Genomic DNA, 18,303 nt, shown 5'->3' with positions numbered 1-18,303 from the left:
AATACAGTTGTTTCTTTTCTATTATTTTATTATACATAATGAATAGTTCCGTAACTCATCTTTCACGCTTACAACTTTTTAATTCAATAAATTTTGTATTCAAACAATTCGAAAGTAATTAGAGTTGTTTCGGAAATCCTGCAGCAAAGTTGTTGTTGCCAAAACTTGTAAATACGAAACGCAGACTTGATCAGAATATGGACGAGGCTTCGAACAACTGTTCGTTCTTTTATTGAAATAGCTATAGACACAAGAAATTAAGGAATGGACATAAGTATATTATATTGAGATCTTAAAAACAAACAATGGATTTAAAACAAGTCCAAATCTAATTCCATACTTAAAGTACAAACCCACATACATACATACATACGCACGACAAACATTACCCCTCCGAATCAACCAGTAAAAATTTCAGTGGCACATAAATAAATATACAAGCATTACCCTTGAATTCCACTTCTCCCTTAGAACATTCCTTGTCTTAGGCTGACTAGACGACCTACAGTTGATGATAATTTGAAAGGCACGCGGATTCCCCTCTCCACTGCAAGGAAAACCTTACATACTTCAAATCTTTTTATAACGAATATCATTAAATGAGCAAACTTTCAACTCGTAATTTTACATTTTAAAATGAATGTTTCATAGTTGCATGAAAGTTTGACTTGTCTACTTTTTTTTCTTCAATTGACAGATTTTTTTACGTTTAATTATTCCAACACGCTGTATTTAACTGAACGAATAACTCGTTTCATTCAATTAAAGTCAATCTACATGGAAGGCGGAGTCCAGCCCAAATTTCGTTCATTAACAAAACTAACATACTATACAGAGCGGACGTTAGCAAATATTTGCGTATCGATTTTACACCGTGCGTGTTTGGGACACTTGTATACTCTGACGTGATTTTATTATTTGAACCTCAAGTAAGTACAAGTTTGGCAATGAACCCTTGGTTTACGTAGTTTCCGCGTTTATGGTCTCCAGAATAATAAAATGATTACTACTACAATAATTATAAATACTAGCGAATTACGAAAAAATATTGTAGGTATTAATTGTACTTGTAATACTGATTTAAGAAATCAAAATTTGTTTTTCATCCTATTTATTTAAAACCAGAGCTGTTATTATGACCATAAGTTTCATATCTTTACTTCGTTTACTCTATGTTTTCCACGCGAGTGACACGGTGCGTGGCTGTAGCTGTCAAACTATGTTACATTTGACGCGTTGCACCTTGACATGCTTTGACACTACATGTTACGTTAACTTGTTACTGATTTACAATAAATAATTTTATATTTGTAGGGTAGTTTTAAAAATCTCGCATTTTTATGCATATATTTTTCATCATGCCAGTTGTATTTGAGCGCTACTGTCTTACGGTACTGGCACAATGTAAACAAGGCGTTAACTTGATTAATCGTAAGCTTTCACTGTCGCACCAACAGCGATGACATTCAGATAATTCAAAAAATAATATAATTTAAATATGTTTACTTAAAAAAACAGCAAGGCAATAATACCTATATACCTCGCTGCCGGCATTAAAGCGGATATTATTAGAACCCTCCGGAAATTGTCAATTGAGAAATATGACAGTAAGGAGGAAGAAATTGTAGAAATTTACAAATCGATTTGCACAATCTAATCTAACTATAATAAAAAATATATTTTTTTTATTGCATTTATTTTAATTAGTAACATAACATTTTTATTTTTAATCACAACGACAACAACAAACAAAAGACATGTGTATTCAAAAAAATATAGTAATTCGTAACAAGTTGAAATCTCATAAATGTTTTTAATAGCAGTAAACATTGTACGAACTATAAAACATGCAATAACTTGTTTCCAATTTTAAATTTTATGCGAAAATAATCATGAAAACAATTCGATGGTTAAATTCGTGAGATGTATGCATCTGGTCGTAACTGTATGAAATATTACAAACATTACGTCAATTAATGCCAACCTACAATTTCGGACCTTGACCCAAAATTTTTGCTTTTGCAAATATGCCGACAACGTTAATTAGTATTCAAGGATTAAAAGCTGCGTATGAACGTTTCTGTTTGGTATGTTATATATTTAATTGTATCTTCAGAGTTTCCAGATGTTTTAAACTTCTTTAACGTAATTTATACAATATTTAGGAAAGAATAATCGTGGGTTTTTGATATCAAAATCGCAGTGTAAAACATACCGTCATACTTACCATTACTATATCAAAACAGTGATAACTTTATGTTTTAAAAGTAGATTTTAGTCTCAGAAACCCGCGGCAATTCGTTTTTTTCGTAAGAGCCATTTCCATTTAAATGAAATGCTCGATGTTTTTGGTCGTAGCAGATTCAAAGCAGCAGTTTATGGTCTGAATATAATTTGTCGCGACTGCGTTCATAACGGTATAAAGAGCGGGGCTATTCGAAATCGTTCAATTGAAACATATTTAAATCATATTTATGTTTAGATATTCCTGTAGCAAACGACAAAATTCAAATATCGAAAGTAATTGTTACTAGTGTTGAGTGCAGAATTAATACATTCTGCCAAAGACATGATGTACTGGCCAGTAAGAACTTTTACCTTTTTTAATTATAAAAAAGATAGGTGGAAAATAGTGAAGAGAATAGCGCGGGAATTGTACCAACGAGTTGTAATCCCGAACATTGTTATCAAATTGTTTCTAAAATAAGCCACGAATTAAGTTCCATCAATCATAGTTCTCTATGTGGATTCGTTCAGATAAGGAAGGCCATACATTAAGGTTGTTACTTATATATATTTAATATCGCGTTACGCTAATAATGAAATAATAATTGAACAAGTGTGGCACAGATAAGCTGGGTTTGACGCAAATTCATGGTTTCTGATTAATCGAATACAGCTGTAATTAAGTATTTTTTTTAATTGCCTATCGTTCAAAATGAACAAAGCATTGGAATTTCAGCCAGAGATTACATTTAATTTAAATAGGATTTCTTTCAAAAAATATATATAATTTGTCGCATGTTTACAGAAATTGCGCTTACTTGCATCAGACATGATTTAATATAATTTTACCTAGGTCACACTGGTTGCCTCCGTTATAAGAATCTAAGGTTAACTCTAAACTACTCTTTGCTACGAGTAAATGGTCACTAAGGCCTGTACGCGGGTCATTAGTTTTTTCATTAGTAGTTTTAATATGAGAAATCTACACTAAGAGACCATTTAAGTAAGCATTTTACATTTATGTGTATAGTAGTTACATTTATCGAAACAAATCGTAATCAATACAAATTCCGACGTGGGTTGGTCCATAGTAGTTTGTCTTATTTAGATAAAATCGTGGCAAAGCGTGGGTGTTCCCGAAGGTACGGGTTCCTATTAAATCAGCTACAAACACCTTTCACTTGGCTATTTGTATTGCCAATGTAATTGACGTTTCACCTATTTTTGTATGAATAATTTTAGTAAAGTTTAAATGTTTTTTAAAAATTTCAATTATTTTAATTAATTATTTTAATTAAATACAGTATATAATAGTTTTGAAATAGTTTAAACACGACACCTGGCACGCCACGAAGTTCTGTACGAGATGCGTTGCGATACTATGTTATTACTACTTTAGTGCCAATTTGGCGACAGCTATTGTTCCCTAAAACAGTAATGCCAAATGACATAACAATGAAAATAACAATTTTCATTACCTAAACATACCATAGAAAATGTCTATATCTACTAGCTTATGAACGAACAAACAACACATCAATTATGACATTTTAAATTTACATTTCTTCAAGCATAATTTTTTTTAAAAAGCTTACGTTTTCATGCCAGTGTGATTTGAGTATAAAAAGTTATTATAATATATAAAAAGTATAAATTTAAATAAAGAAATGGACACTTGTATTCAATTTGTTTTTAAGTCATAACTCTTAATGATTTATGAGTCGCCAGTTATTGAAAAAAAAATAACAATAAATCTTTCTTTAATTGTACTTGTCCGAGTATCGGCACAAATATGGGTGTTCGGGGCCCTTACTGGTAAGGCTAATCATGCGAGTCGTGTGCGGAAGGTTGAGGTGAACCGCACGCCATCTGTCAGGGCAACCTTTGCACAAACTTTGACCATGCCTTCAACTCTGATACTATTTTACACGATAAATTCAATTTGACTCACAATTTTTTTTATTACAAGCATCTAGATAACTTCTATTTTTTATCTATATTAATACATTGGGTGATATCTAGCAGTACCAAAGTTTTGTTAGGCACAGAATTTGTTGTACATCCCTTCCCTTATTTATATGGTTTCCAATATTATAGTGTTAGATATCGTATTTAATATTCGCTTTAATCATATCATAAAACTGTATTTATAATTTCATAATGCTATTAAACAAATAAAATAGTAAGCAAGAAAAAAACATCACAAATGAGTGGAAGAATTCTTCCGATAGACCACGTATTGTGCAAGAACAATGCGTTGCTAATTTTCGTTATCGCATGTAACAACTGCATTGTATTTATTCCAGTACATACAAGAATTACATAAATACGACATATGACATACTTATGCACATATACTTACGTCCCCTGCATATCTGATGATTCAATAACCAGTCTTTTTATCTTGTTAAACACAGATTATTTAAAGAAGTTTTGTCTTACAGTATGTAATTTTAATCTTTAGGGTGGTTTAATCTACCGCATTGGTGTAACCTTAACCAGTCGCTTAAGTTAGATTTGAAACAAGAAATCTACTCTATAATCTGGGATTCTATAAGTGAACAATTAACAACTTTGAGTGCGACAGTAAGACTACATTTATTTTTGTGACTTCGTCAACATAGAATTGGAAAAAAGCCTAAATTACTCTCGCACACATAAGATACCTTCCAGTGAAAATCCCGTCAAAATCAGTATAACCGTTTCGGAGATTTCAGGGAACAAACAAAGATTTGCCGACGGACAGACAAAAAATCCACAAATTGTTTATTTATAGGCATAAACGAAATATTTTTTTTCTATTTTACATACACAATTTTGTTAATTGTTTAGATTTATATTTATATTCATGTTACTTTGTAAATATGACAATAAGACATTAATAAACATGTGAACCAATTCCTTCACAATTGTCTTGTTGAGCATAATTTATGCGAAGCTAAACATGGTGCGGTTTTTTTGCAAAGTCAAAGTATAACTATTATTAATAGACGACTATATATTAAAGTAAATATTAATTTTAATTTATATATAATAATATGTATAAAAGAATATTGTGTTAGTTACACTATTTATAACTCAAGAACGGCTTTATCGATATGGTTGAAAATTGGTGAGGAGGTAGCTTAGAGCCAGGAGACGGACATAGGATACTATTTTTATTTTCGAATTTATGCCTTGAAGAGTTGCTTTCTATTTAACTTACTAATATTATAAATGGGAATGTTTAGATGTATGTGATGTGGTTGAATGGATGGGTGGGCTACACTAATTAAGTTTTTTATATATCTAAACCAACGGAGTCGCGGGCGACAGCTAGGTTAATATAAATAGATTTGTTACTTTAGGTATTCCGCAATCTTGAATACATTTACCATAAATTATTTAAATAACTTTGAAAACTCGACGTAAACACCATCCTTCGAAACAAAGTAAGCAACAAACAAAAATATTTACACGCTTAATCTCCCTAAGTGGCTTCTTTACACTGGTGTATGCAAATAACCGCTCAATGATCATTACGTAAGCTACCAATTTGGCTTGTACGATTCTATATGTAAAGAGGCTTGTTGCCCTGTGTACAGCTTTGCCCACGCGCCTCGGCTGACATCATGCGACCTACTGCTCCGTTTGCCTTCGACACTTATACGACGTCTAAACTTGAACATGAAAAAAATAGAACCTTGGTCGCATTTATATAGAGTTATTATGTCATAAACAAGATATCACTCAGATTGGACAGTCCTAATTTGACGTATTGCACTAGACAGTAATTGTATAATTCTGTACATATCTACAATTAAAAAAAAAGTTTTGTCGACTGAATAAAAAGCTAAAGTTATTATGAATAAACTAGATTTTTTTTTTATTTTTAGTTTATTAAATGTTATTTTGTGCGCTATATCATTTCGAACATAATAAAGTGATCGTAGAAGTTGAACAAAAAATGTTTTTTTATATCGTACAAGGTTCAAAGACCTACGTGAACATTTACGACGCGTATCATTGTGTTGAAGTCACTATAGCTCGGAGCACGCTATTGTTCTACACAAAACTTTATCTGGTATTCGATCCAATAAGTTTTCCCATTAAACTTTAATATCCCATAACGTACGGTTGTCTTTGAAAATGTTTTCGTGGTATAAATCGTTTTGCACGAAATTGACAGACACAATAAATTACTTTGTTAGTTTTATAAATGAACTCATGATTGTATCCAGTTGATTAGGTAGAAATCTTTTGTTTCTTCCATACAAGCTTTTTTTATTCAGTAAAGTTTAAAATACTCTTTAAGAAAAATAATATAATATGATATACGTTTTTCCAAACATGTTTCACGTTGTATTACTTATCTAAATTTAAAATTTCTTATGATGTTAATTACTAAAGTATCTCTGTTGATTTAGTACTAATTCACGTATTTTTGATTTTTAACTTGTGTTATATCACAACTAAAAGCGAACACTCTAATAAGACAACATTAAATTGTAGCGCTAAGTGAAAGTAAGCCTCTCTAAAGGCAAACTTGCTCATCAGGGTTCACTTTCTAAAGTTTTTAAAGTGTTAATTCAACTAGATAGTAATTGTATTTTACATGGTATAAACAATCATGTTTTTACTTATTTATTAACCAATGATTTGAGCTTTTGCTTTTAAATAAAAAGGTAAATTTTACTACCACTTTTTTGTAACCCTTAGGAACACATTGCATACGATTTGTAGTAAACCAATAAACTGATTTCGAAGTAAATTATCATGAGGTCTTTGTAAAGCGGAATGAACCTTGAAAGGGGGAATATCGCGTGGAGTATAGAAATATCGGGGTTCCATTGGCAGTTGTCACATGCAGCTCAGCTCTGTCAAGGACGAGAAAACAATTCCGATGTATTGACAGCGACACGACAGCCGCATAGTTGATAAGGGCGCGTTCACACTGACCTTTTGAAATATCACTTGCATAAAATGTGTTAATTTACTTAACAGTAAACAAACAGTATCCATAAAATATTCATGTAAACACAAATTTGAGGACTAAAAAATAATTGTTAATCAGAATTCTGTAAAACAATAACTACAGCTTTTAATTGCGATTTTAATAGTCTTTTAACTCTTTTGCAATGTATTTATTTTTTATTTTTAAGGATATCAGTTAGCATATTGAAAATGCATAGAAAAGTGATTACGTATTTTCATGTTTGCTTCAAAGCGTGAATAAATTGCCTTGAATATATCAAAGGCAACTGTATCACAATACAATTCTTTCAATTAATTTTAAAAACTTAAAATGAATAAAAAAAACGAATGTTTAACAAGAATATGCATTTAGCTTCGAAATCTTTTCTCTTAGTGCGGAAAAAGTCTTTGTTAGAATATAGTAGAGATAAAAGTTCTTTGTGAGCGAACCTTTATCAATGGCGGATGATGTCTGAAACGATTCGACAGGAATATCGCGACGGGCGCACACCACCCCATTTGTGACTGCAGATAGGTTTTACACGATCGATAAAAAAGCATTTCTGTATGGTGATTTCATTCAGACTGCTATTATTTTTAACACGCTATGATTGAAATCTACTGATTGCAATTAGTTTGCAAGTAAATTATTGTATATACGGTTTCTAAATTTTTATTTACGTCTTGCGTTGTCACAAAATTTTAATTTTAGATTTTTTGAATTTTTCAAAAATGTTATTAGAATAATTTTTTTGCCATTTGATATAGATTAACGTTAGGATGAAAAGATTTTTTCGTTAGCTGACTACATTTATAAACATAATATTCATCTGTAATAAAAGTTATATGTAGCATAGCGCCCCCTGGCGTCTAGTAGACGTACCAACATCTCAATCGCTCTTCGTTAATTAGACTCGGGCGTTTTCTCTCATGTTTCAATTAACTCAACACTCATTCAATTATATTATTATGTATCGTTAATTAATAACGGTCATATGGCTAAATGATAAGTGTATAAAAGATTATTGTCGCCCAGTTTCTTTGTTTTTATTATTTTGCTAGTTCTGGCTACGTAATGTTTGCATTGTTGCCAAAATGTTTATATTTCCGACGCTGAATGACATGTATTTTTAATATGCAACGTTTGATATACTTGTCGTGCGACCTTCTTTAACCTTGGCCCCTCGACAATTAGCGAGGGTCTGTTGACCTCGGCTCATCAAAACTAGTCAGTAACGATGTTACATATTCACACAAAAGCAACTAATGATACATATATTGTCAGAATTTTGTCTACTTAAATAATCATTTTTATAAACTAAAAATTAAAGATTGAAATATATTTGCACCCCTACAAAAGCCGATCATGGTCACTAAGAATGTCTGTTGTTGAATTGTCGACTAACGTGATGTTATTGTTGTTCAGGCACTAAGAAGATGGAGTACAAGACCCGGCAGTGGCACGAGAAGTGCTTCTGCTGTGTCGTGTGCAAGAACCCAATCGGCACTAAGAGCTTCATCCCGCGTGAGCAGGAGATCTACTGCGCTGGCTGCTACGAGGACAAGTTTGCCACACGCTGCGTCAAGTGCAACAAGGTGACTATCATTCTCTCTTAGCACGATTACGTACTTTTATCAAACCTGAAAATTGTCTTGACGACTATGGAACTCTAGTGAGATGATTTCGTTACCGCGGGTTAATTCGAGAACGGCGCCATCTAGTTTAACTTAATGTAATCGAGTAATGTATTTGTTTTGTTGGTCAGATAATAACTCAAGGCGGCGTGACATACAAGAACGAGCCGTGGCACCGCGAGTGCTTCACGTGCACGCACTGCGACACGTCGCTGGCGGGACAGCGCTTCACGTCGCGTGACGACAAGCCCTACTGCGCCGACTGCTTCGGCGAGCTCTTCGCCAAGCGCTGCACGTCATGCACCAAGCCCATTACTGGTACATGTTCATTACCTTACTAAAGCTGAGATGCTGCTTATTCGTAATAGCTACTTGATCAACATGAATAGACGGTTATTGTGAAGGAATGAAAGTAACTATGGAATAGGAATCTTAAATTTTGTTCTTAAAATCACAATACTATATTTTCAGGTATCGGCGGTACTCGCTTCATCTCGTTCGAGGACCGACACTGGCACAACGACTGCTTCATCTGCGCGCAGTGCAGCGCCTCGCTCGTCGGCAAGGGCTTCATCACTGACGGCCAGGACATCATCTGTCCCGAGTGCGCCAAGCAGAAGCTCATGTAAATACCGCACCTCGCCCCGCCCACCGCGCGCCACGCCCCGCACCGCCCCGCCCACTCGCACACACATACACACACTTTAAAGTATACTAATTTACGATAATAATAACATTGTACAAAGAAAACAACGAACAACAACACAAATTATAAATCAACGATTTTATTGCGATACGATCCGATCATGTGTGCGTGTCACTAACGCTTAACATCTCAACATTGAAGTGTTAAATCATCTGCATTGGCGGTAGATTGTAACCTAATAAATGTGATGCCTGGACCACGCAAGATCTGTAAAGGAATTAATATCTACCAAGATATATTATATCTTCATCTTGCCTATTTACAAGAGAATAAAATATTTTTAGATGTTTTTGGTAGAATTTACTAGCTTTAGCCTCGCCTCACGTGGACTCGCGGGCTTACAGCTTGGTGTGTTCCCGCTAAATGTATGAAATGCTCACGATGTTCTTGTTCACATTTGCTTGTGCAGCGACAAAACGATCCTACCGTTAGTCGCTAAAGCGCGGGAGTGGTGCGCGTTCCGAGAGCAGGGCACCGCGGGCGAGACCCTGCCCGACCTTGTCGACAAAACCAATTTCAGAAAGGTCATCCCTAAATAACATCTGACCGATATTTTTATAAAGAAAAAAAAAGAAAATGACAAAAAAATGTGGATGCACAAATAAAGTATTTAATTTCGCTTCATATTACAGAATTTTTATTTAAGTTGTTTATATATATTGTTTGTTTTTAACTGTTGTTACTAATTACGATACATCCACGCAGCCCATACTTATGTAATTAGTTACGATCGCTAATCGCTGCGTTACACCGCTTCGGCTGTCTTAGACCTTCAGATTATTCTGTTATATTGTCAATTCGTCTAGTGCAATTCACACGTTGCCTTAATAACATATCTAAGTCAATTTGAAGAATATATGTATTTTATTTAGTGTTCATTGTCATGTTTGAAGATTAACGCGAGCCGTGTACCGACCCGCGGTATATTTTCATATTTATTGCCAGAGTACTCGCGACTCCGGCGAGCTATTTCATCGATATATTGCATAACATTGTATAAGTGTAAGAAATTTAAAAAATAGTAAGTGTTAAGTATTTATTTTTATGAGAAGGCACTTATTACGCTGAGGGGAGGTAGAGGGGGGCCGCCGAGGTTGCCATGTCGCGATGTCGCGCAGTAGTAAAGTTGCCATACGCCCGGCGGCCGGAGCTTCCTAACACTTAAATAAGCGACTTACGTCGACTAGTTGCTACTAATAAAATATTAAAATTATTTTTCGTTGTCAAACAGGACTTTGTTACGATAATTGAGATGTTATCGATATTTTTACATTATATTTTCTAGTGTTAGAGATAAGTAACATCAGAGTTTCGAGACGACCACGACATGTTTGGGGATCACTTTATAAGGGTTAATTGTTAAGGGTTAAATTATTCAGATGTTGAAAGTATATTTATAATAAATGTGTACACATATAAACAAACCGCTTACCTGTGTGATCTGATCTAATTAATCTTTGTATAATCTGTACCCGTACGTCATTGTATAAACTATCAAATTTAAATAAAACTATTAAAAAGTAACTTAATTGTGAGTTCTTATTATTTCAAACCCCCCCCCCCCCAACAAACCCCTATAATAATAACAGGTTTAGTATAAATGTTAATAATCATCTTCAATCATTCTTAATAGGATAGACGCCATCTTACTAATATTAAAAATACGAATGTTTGGATGGATGGATAGATGTTTGTTTGAAGGTTGAAGGCTGAAGGGATTTTGATAAAATTTGGCACACACGTAATATACTCTGGTACACATACCGGCTACTAATTATGTTTTTTTTATTCCGCGTGGATGGTGTCGCGGGCAACAGCTAGTAGGTAAATAAATAATAAAAAAATCACTTCATACATGTTTTACTCTTAACATATAATATATCTAGAGATACCATTTTACTATGTTCTATCATAAAGCCACACACGAAAATTAATTATATTTTCAAACTGCTATACAAATTTTTCATAAAATACAATTTACCACAGTTACAATTAATATTAATAAATACATTCAGAAGATTTAAGTAAAGCTTAAAATATTCCTTAATACTATCCTTCATTATAGGGTATTGCATATGAAATTCAAACATTATTAGAAGTTACCAATTTTACTGAAATTTTATCGTTTTTCGATTGTTATTTAAATTAATTATTAAATAAATACACTATGTATTTATAAACTTTAAATGTGTCATTTTGTTTCTAACAAGCAAAAGATCACCTACATCACGACCTAATAAATATCATATCTAATCTGTGGCAACTTTTTACTCTTTAAAAATATTTTGATTTTAAAGACATCGTTATATATACTACAAATAAAAATGTTCACAATTCGTCGCCATTATAAGTACACTTGCTAAAAAAAAGCCAAGAGCAAATAATGCTTCCTTAACTAAGGCAAAGTTTATCTTATGAAGCAAAAGATTTTTTTTAAATGGCAATATTTTTTCTTTGGTCTTCCCTAAAATCGATTATGTTGCCTTCTCTTTCAAAAAATCATTTGAATTAATTTTGACAGTTATTTACATACTACAAGTTCAGTTGACATTTCGCAAAATTAAAACGATAACTGTACATTTAGAATTAAACTGATTTATAAACACTCACGTATATTTGTCCGGTGGCGGCACCGACTAGTTTCGATCCCATCGGGGGCCCATCATCAGGATGAGTGGTACTGGTATTATTTCGCGGACGCGGCCCTCAGCTCACTGAGCGTTTATATATCTGTTTATATATCAGTTTAGTATAATGTCTCACGAAAGTTTGAATACATTTAGAATTGTTATCATTTTCATAATAATGCTACTGAAACTAGGGCATGGTAACTAATATTCCTAAATTTAGCAAACTTAAATACATATTTAATCTTATATTAATTAAAAATAACTGAGAACACATTTATAATATTATTTGAACATGTTCGATAGAGAGATAAATTATTAAAAAATATTACATTATCTACATAAGTATATATAGTTTTTTTTAACTGAAAAGTTATATAACTATAGAATTGTCTCTTACCTATAGGTATAAATATCTACAAATTTGAAGAACATACTGTATATCCAAGAAAACATACATAAACAAATTGCATCAATATTATATCTCTCATATTCTTCAATGTTAGAAGTAACATACCATGTCAAATAAAATCTTCGAACATGTCCAAACTAGGAACTATCATCCTCATATCAGTCGGTACCAAAATACTTCTGCCCAAAGTGGTTGGGTGCTACAGGATGCAGCTCGGAGGTGAGGATCTTTAGACGGGGTACGTATTCCACGACTGCTTGCGCGGCCGCCGGAGTGCAGAACAGATTCGAGAGGATAATACGTTCTTCTTTAACACCGTGTTGTGTTAAAACGTTTACTGCCTGTAAATATAAATACTATTTTAACATACTATATAAAAACTAGGCAGGCATGTCTGTGGCTCCGATGTGTACTGAATGGTTTTTAGGAACAATATATAGAAAGGTTAGGCTATACAAAAGCTAGATCAATTTAAAGCTAGAAAGAAACATTTACAAACCTGTTTGACAGTGTTGCCAGTAGACATGATGGGATACATGAGAAGAACCTGTCGACGTGCAATGTCCTCCGGGAACTTGGCGTACACGACGTGCGCCTCATGCGTGTCTGTGTCACTCTCTACAAGGATCTTACCAATGCGAATTGATCGGCAACAGTCCCGTAGACCCTGGAAAATAGAAGTAACGGGTTGAGTGCCACCAACTCAATAAGCAGAAAATGTTCTCTGGAAAAAATTTAATGTTAACCTGGATTATATGAACATTAACACAACCTTGGTTTATTCAGGTATTATTGAAACCTATTAAAATTAGTTGCAACCTCAACATAGTGCAATATTTGGTAAATACATTTTAAAAAGTTAGCTAGAATATCTTTTGCTTCATCTGATATGCATACAAAATTATTAATACACATTGAAACTTACTTGTTCCATGGCCTCCCCGGATCTCACTATAGATACTCCGCAGTTTCCTGCACCATATTTAAGTCCTTTGTAAAGTGCACCTGTTGGAGTGACCACTTCGCAATCAGTGAAGGGCAAGTTGTTTAAACTTTCCTCAATAACAAGACGAATTAGACGGTCAGCATAGAACTTGAAATCACTTCGTGTTGTGTTTCTGTGAAATTAATACAAAATAAATTAGCAAAAGTAATCAGGATATGTAACACTAACATGTAGAATTATCTGTTTATTTTACGGATAATTTGTTTGTTAAGCAAACAATAGCATTTTAAAACACCAGAAAAAATGACATTCACCTTGAAGTAAAGTAAAATAATTTGTCATTCACCTACATTGTATTTTACTTTTTCGTACTGTAGGACCTTAATTTTTATAAATTATGAGGACCTTAATTTGTATGAAATTATGTTTCAAAAATTTTAAGAAAATCGTTATTATTATTGTGATAATAAACAGTCGAAGTTTATACAAGTGCAATAACTTAAGCTACGTAAATCGTATCTTACATACATGTTATATTGATTGATATGTATAAATCGTACGACTTATTACGTCCGTAAGATAAGGAACATAACATTAATAAAATATAATAAACAAAGTAATCTCATCGATTATAACCTCACTTACTTATCCCTCAAGATAGTTTGCAGTTCTTTGATGTTGTCGTTGGAAGGAAGGAGACTCAGGCTGTCTCCGAACTGTTCTTTTACTTCCTCGGCACTCCATGGTCTGATATCAGTGTCAATCAACTCCATTTTCGAAAAAAATGTACTAAAAACGTGAATTGGAAAAATAGGAAACTCGAAGCAAGACGTCAAATATTGTCAATGTCAAATCAAAACAACCAGCTGTTTTACGTTTCGTTCGGAATTCGTATATAAAATTTCCAAATAGTATTTTTCTATAAAAGGTTTTGTTTTAATTGATATAAAATAATAATATATTCAATTAACAGTTTGAATTATTTTAATTAATTTTATACTTCCTAAACTGCAGACGAGAACAGTGACAACAAATGTTTAGGTCTAAACGTTTATTCGCAACTGAAGGTCGACAAGTTCAAATGGCTATGAAGATTGCTCTCACCTGTTTCTTGCAACCTTCCCCATACTATCACCGCTTAACATCAGATGGGATCGTGGTCAAGTGCATATTTATTCATTATTACTGTACGGTACTTATCACATGTTCATTTAGTGTAGTGCCTGGTGCAGTACGTCAATATTTCAGTGATATATGACGTAGCATGTAATTGAGTAGACTGTGAATATTTCCGTATACGATAATTCTTCTATGATTTTCATCTCAATTAGGACTTAAACAAGTAAATAAAACAATGAAATATAATGCGTAACGCTTTATTTGCCCAGAAAATACAAATCAATGAATGCAAGAATAATTCCACATCTCAAGTTACAGTCACCCCGGGAGCGACCGTCGCTCCAGCGTATCCGTGTAACCTCAAAACATCCATCACAAAAATATATTATTCAAAATATACCTTTCCATTTGGAACTGTGACCGCTAATTCTTTCCTAGGCTGATAACAACAGTTTCTTATAAATGCGAGAGCTCGACCATGTAAATAATAAATAAATGCTATGATGACTGCGATGTTATTTGTTCTGTATATGTTTTATATATTACGAATAATCCCTTTCCATATAAACAATGCCCTTCGTGGTATGATTTAATATTAAAATTAAACAAAATCGTTTACAAAGGATCTTAATGACTCTACGAGGAGTATTCGAGTTGTTATATAAATACGCAACAGCCTATAAGTCTAGTAAACAACTCGAGTAACGCTATGTGAACAACAGCGGCAAAGCGATAAGCGAAAACTTAATAGAAATGGATCAATAAATTCCAGTCGGAAAATAAACACAGCCCGTTTTCAAAACACGGCTTAAAATTTATCAAAAACAAAACATCAAAATCAAATAAAGTGGAATCATCATTATTTACATATACGTGTCGTGTAAAATATTAACAAAAATGAAATAAATTAGAGCGTAAAATACTACGATAATTCGTATAAAATTGTCGAAACATGTCCGTCTTTTACGACGTATGCAATAACTAGCCAGTCCACATCACAAACAACTTGGTGACTTTAAGAACGGATGACTTCCCAACCCCTGATTAATGTCCATGAAATTATAATGATTTTAAATTAAATACCAAACCTGAAATCAAATAAAGGTAGCGGCTTACGCTCAAACTATCTAAAAACTTTCAACTTCTCTATGATCTAGATAAAATTGACCTGTCCTAAATCTATACTAAATTCTGCCTATGTCACTGACACGTGAATCAATATCTGTTTTGTAACGGAACAATATTCTATACAATCTAAAAATTGTTATTCGAATTAACCACGTGATAATTAATTTTACTATTACAACTTTATTTACATATTTTAATATTTTATTCAGAGGCTTTGTGTACTTCTATTTATGGCGTTAACAAACTTAACAATATTTTGAACCCTTATATAATTTGCATTTAAAAATGGAACACGAAAATAAATTCACTAGAATGCTTACATATAAAAATGTTTATAATTTTTAGGTTACTAACATGTTAGTGTGTTTAGTTAACAAACTAATATTAATTTTAAAGACAAAATCAAAAGTTTTCATTACAAAAATGAGCAGTTTTATTCTAAAAAGGTCCTAATTAACCAATTGGCTTTTTTGACAATCATAATTTTATGTCTACTATTTTAACACATTTTGCATTTAGATTTGTACTAAAAAGTTGACATTATCGAAGTCCATTCTGACAGAAGTTTGTCCATTACGACCTACAGTCACAAACACTTATTTGGCCCGATAACAGAAGCTAGTTCTGACAGAAGTTATTCCAATTTAGAAATAGAAAATGACAAGACGGCTACATTAGTATCACTTTTCATTATCGGGCCAGAAAAGTCTATCGAACTGTAATACCATTTTGTACGTTATCCATATGAAAAAGCTTATTTCGTTAAAGAAAATGACAATATTTGCGCTTGTCTTACAAGCGCCGTAAAGGATAAGAAACATTCAAGGAAAGGCCTGTCCACACCATCATTGGTGAGTACATTATTGCTTATATACTTGCTTATATATTTGTTTATGACGTCAGAGACCTCTCTTATAACAATGCGGTGTTGCCGCGACAAGCGAATGTCATCAACTTTGCGTTCTGTACAGGTCGATATAAACTATTACTTTACAAATAAATTATTTTAAAAATCACTCTTCCTTTTATTTAAGTAATAAATACATTATACGATAACTAAGATGATTTAGCTGGCACTTAGGTTACTCTTCTATGTATAAATTAAAAAATATGAATACATTTTAATATAATTATACTAATAAAATTTTATATAAGAGCAAAAATCACCCGCAATTTATTCCTAAAAAAACAAAGTTTTGTTTAAACGAAAACACTGAAATGTAGAATTCAACTACACTAATTTGTACCTTAATTTTATCACACTAAAGCAAGGAGGTTAAAATTAACTTTCTTTTTTAATAAAGTCAAATATGTAACCTACGTGCCAGCTGTATTCAGCGCTCTAAAGCGTCATATTCTCTGCGACATGTCGCGGAACTAAAGCTCGGGCCACACCGAGCGGAAGTGATGGTGCATGGAATGTAACGCGCGAAGTGTGTCCCCGCCCTCACTGCTTGCAGCGACCGGGATATACCGGGTACATTTTTGTTCTTACTTTAAAATCACTTTTTTGTAATTGCTACTATTTAAGCTATTTTTAAATTTTTCATTATTTTATAACCTATGTATAACATCATATTTTTGAAAAATCTCACAATTCAAATTTTTTTATGAGGATTCGATAAAAGGAAGTTATTGCATAACGAAGTTGCTAAAATTAGCTTGAATATTAAAACACATTAGTTTCTAGCCAACTAAGTAAATTCATAATAGTATTTTGACCTTTTACATTTGTAAGTATCTTTTAGATTCGGCGACATCAAATTATTAAACGACTTGCATCAAATGTCATCGATTTTAAAGTAAAGATTGAGTTTCTCAACTGTGGAAAAATCTTCGCACCTTTAATCGCATAAGAACGCATGGCCCAAGCGTTACTCCCACGAGACGCATCACTAAAACTATAAAATATCACAAGACTAGTGGACGACGCCGTTCTGTCTCTGTCTGGGATAGCCGTTGTACTCGATCTTAGTGGTTTCCTTGATAGGTTCGGGGATGGGTTCGATTTTGGCTTTCTTGCCTCGCTTCGGTGCGAGGTATGCTTTATAGAAGAAATGTGCGAATAGGACAAAGTATGAGAAGTACATGGCCATAGATAGCTTGATGTTGATCTGACTGATGTGGCAGGAGTGCGGGGGCGCGGTGGCGAGGTAGTTGTGAGCCCAGATGTTGATGGCGCAGCCGACTATCATCTGGGACAGCTGCAGGAACGTGATAGTCATAGCCAGCATCCGCGGTGGGTATTTTCCCATACTGACGAGTGCGTAGTATGAGTACATAACACTGGAAAATAAAATAATTACTGTTAGATATTTATAATTTATTTCTAAATTACAAAAGAGGATATTTATGGATAAAAACTTAATTCGATATAACATGAAATTAAATCTATTTATTGATTAGTCTATTAATTTTAAATGGAGAGCTTCAGAAATTATATTAATAATAAATTTAACATCAAAATTATGTTGAGATTCAGTCAATTTTACACTAGTAAAGCGAAGTATTTGTCATCGAGAAACTGTGCGGTGGTTCTAATGATTCACAA

The 18,303-nt window shown here is 33.2% G+C and overlaps 3 protein-coding genes across 4 annotated transcripts in view; 1 reads left to right on the top strand and 2 right to left on the bottom strand.

Moving 5' to 3' along the window:
• Nucleotides 1-11,050, top strand: part of Lmpt (four and a half LIM domains protein limpet) — a 93,490-nt gene extending 82,440 nt beyond the window's left edge. For both annotated transcript variants that reach the window (XM_013322400.1, XM_013322399.1), the window contains 3 exons: nt 8,606-8,775; nt 8,946-9,132; nt 9,286-11,050. In XM_013322400.1, the coding sequence (XP_013177854.1) occupies nt 8,606-8,775; nt 8,946-9,132; nt 9,286-9,443 (515 nt within the window). In that variant the 3' untranslated portion in view covers nt 9,444-11,050. The remainder of the gene's footprint in view (nt 1-8,605; nt 8,776-8,945; nt 9,133-9,285) is intronic.
• Nucleotides 11,051-12,520: 1,470 nt separating this feature from the next.
• Nucleotides 12,521-14,353, bottom strand: kri (uracil phosphoribosyltransferase krishah). The gene is made up of 4 exons (XM_013322278.1): nt 14,151-14,353; nt 13,485-13,677; nt 13,059-13,226; nt 12,521-12,900 (listed from the first exon to the last, which is right to left on the bottom strand). The coding sequence occupies exons 1-4, from the start codon at nt 14,276-14,278 to the stop codon at nt 12,718-12,720; spliced, it is 672 nt and encodes a 223-aa protein (XP_013177732.1). The 5' UTR covers nt 14,279-14,353; the 3' UTR covers nt 12,521-12,717.
• Nucleotides 14,354-14,865: 512 nt separating this feature from the next.
• The window catches only part of Baldspot (elongation of very long chain fatty acids protein baldspot), a 30,960-nt gene continuing 27,522 nt past the window's right edge, over nt 14,866-18,303 (bottom strand). Inside the window, exon 4 of the mRNA XM_013322412.1 lies at nt 14,866-18,038. Within this exon, the coding sequence (XP_013177866.1) occupies nt 17,672-18,038 (367 nt within the window). The 3' untranslated portion in view covers nt 14,866-17,671. The remainder of the gene's footprint in view (nt 18,039-18,303) is intronic.

The sequence above is a fragment of the Papilio xuthus genome, unplaced genomic scaffold (genome assembly GCF_000836235.2).
Source record: "Papilio xuthus unplaced genomic scaffold, Pxut_1.1 DF825928.1, whole genome shotgun sequence".
Classification (NCBI taxonomy): Eukaryota; Metazoa; Arthropoda; class Insecta; order Lepidoptera; family Papilionidae; genus Papilio; species Papilio xuthus.
The sequence above is the reverse complement of the archived record's forward strand: the minus strand, read 5'-3'. Positions and strand labels throughout refer to the sequence as shown.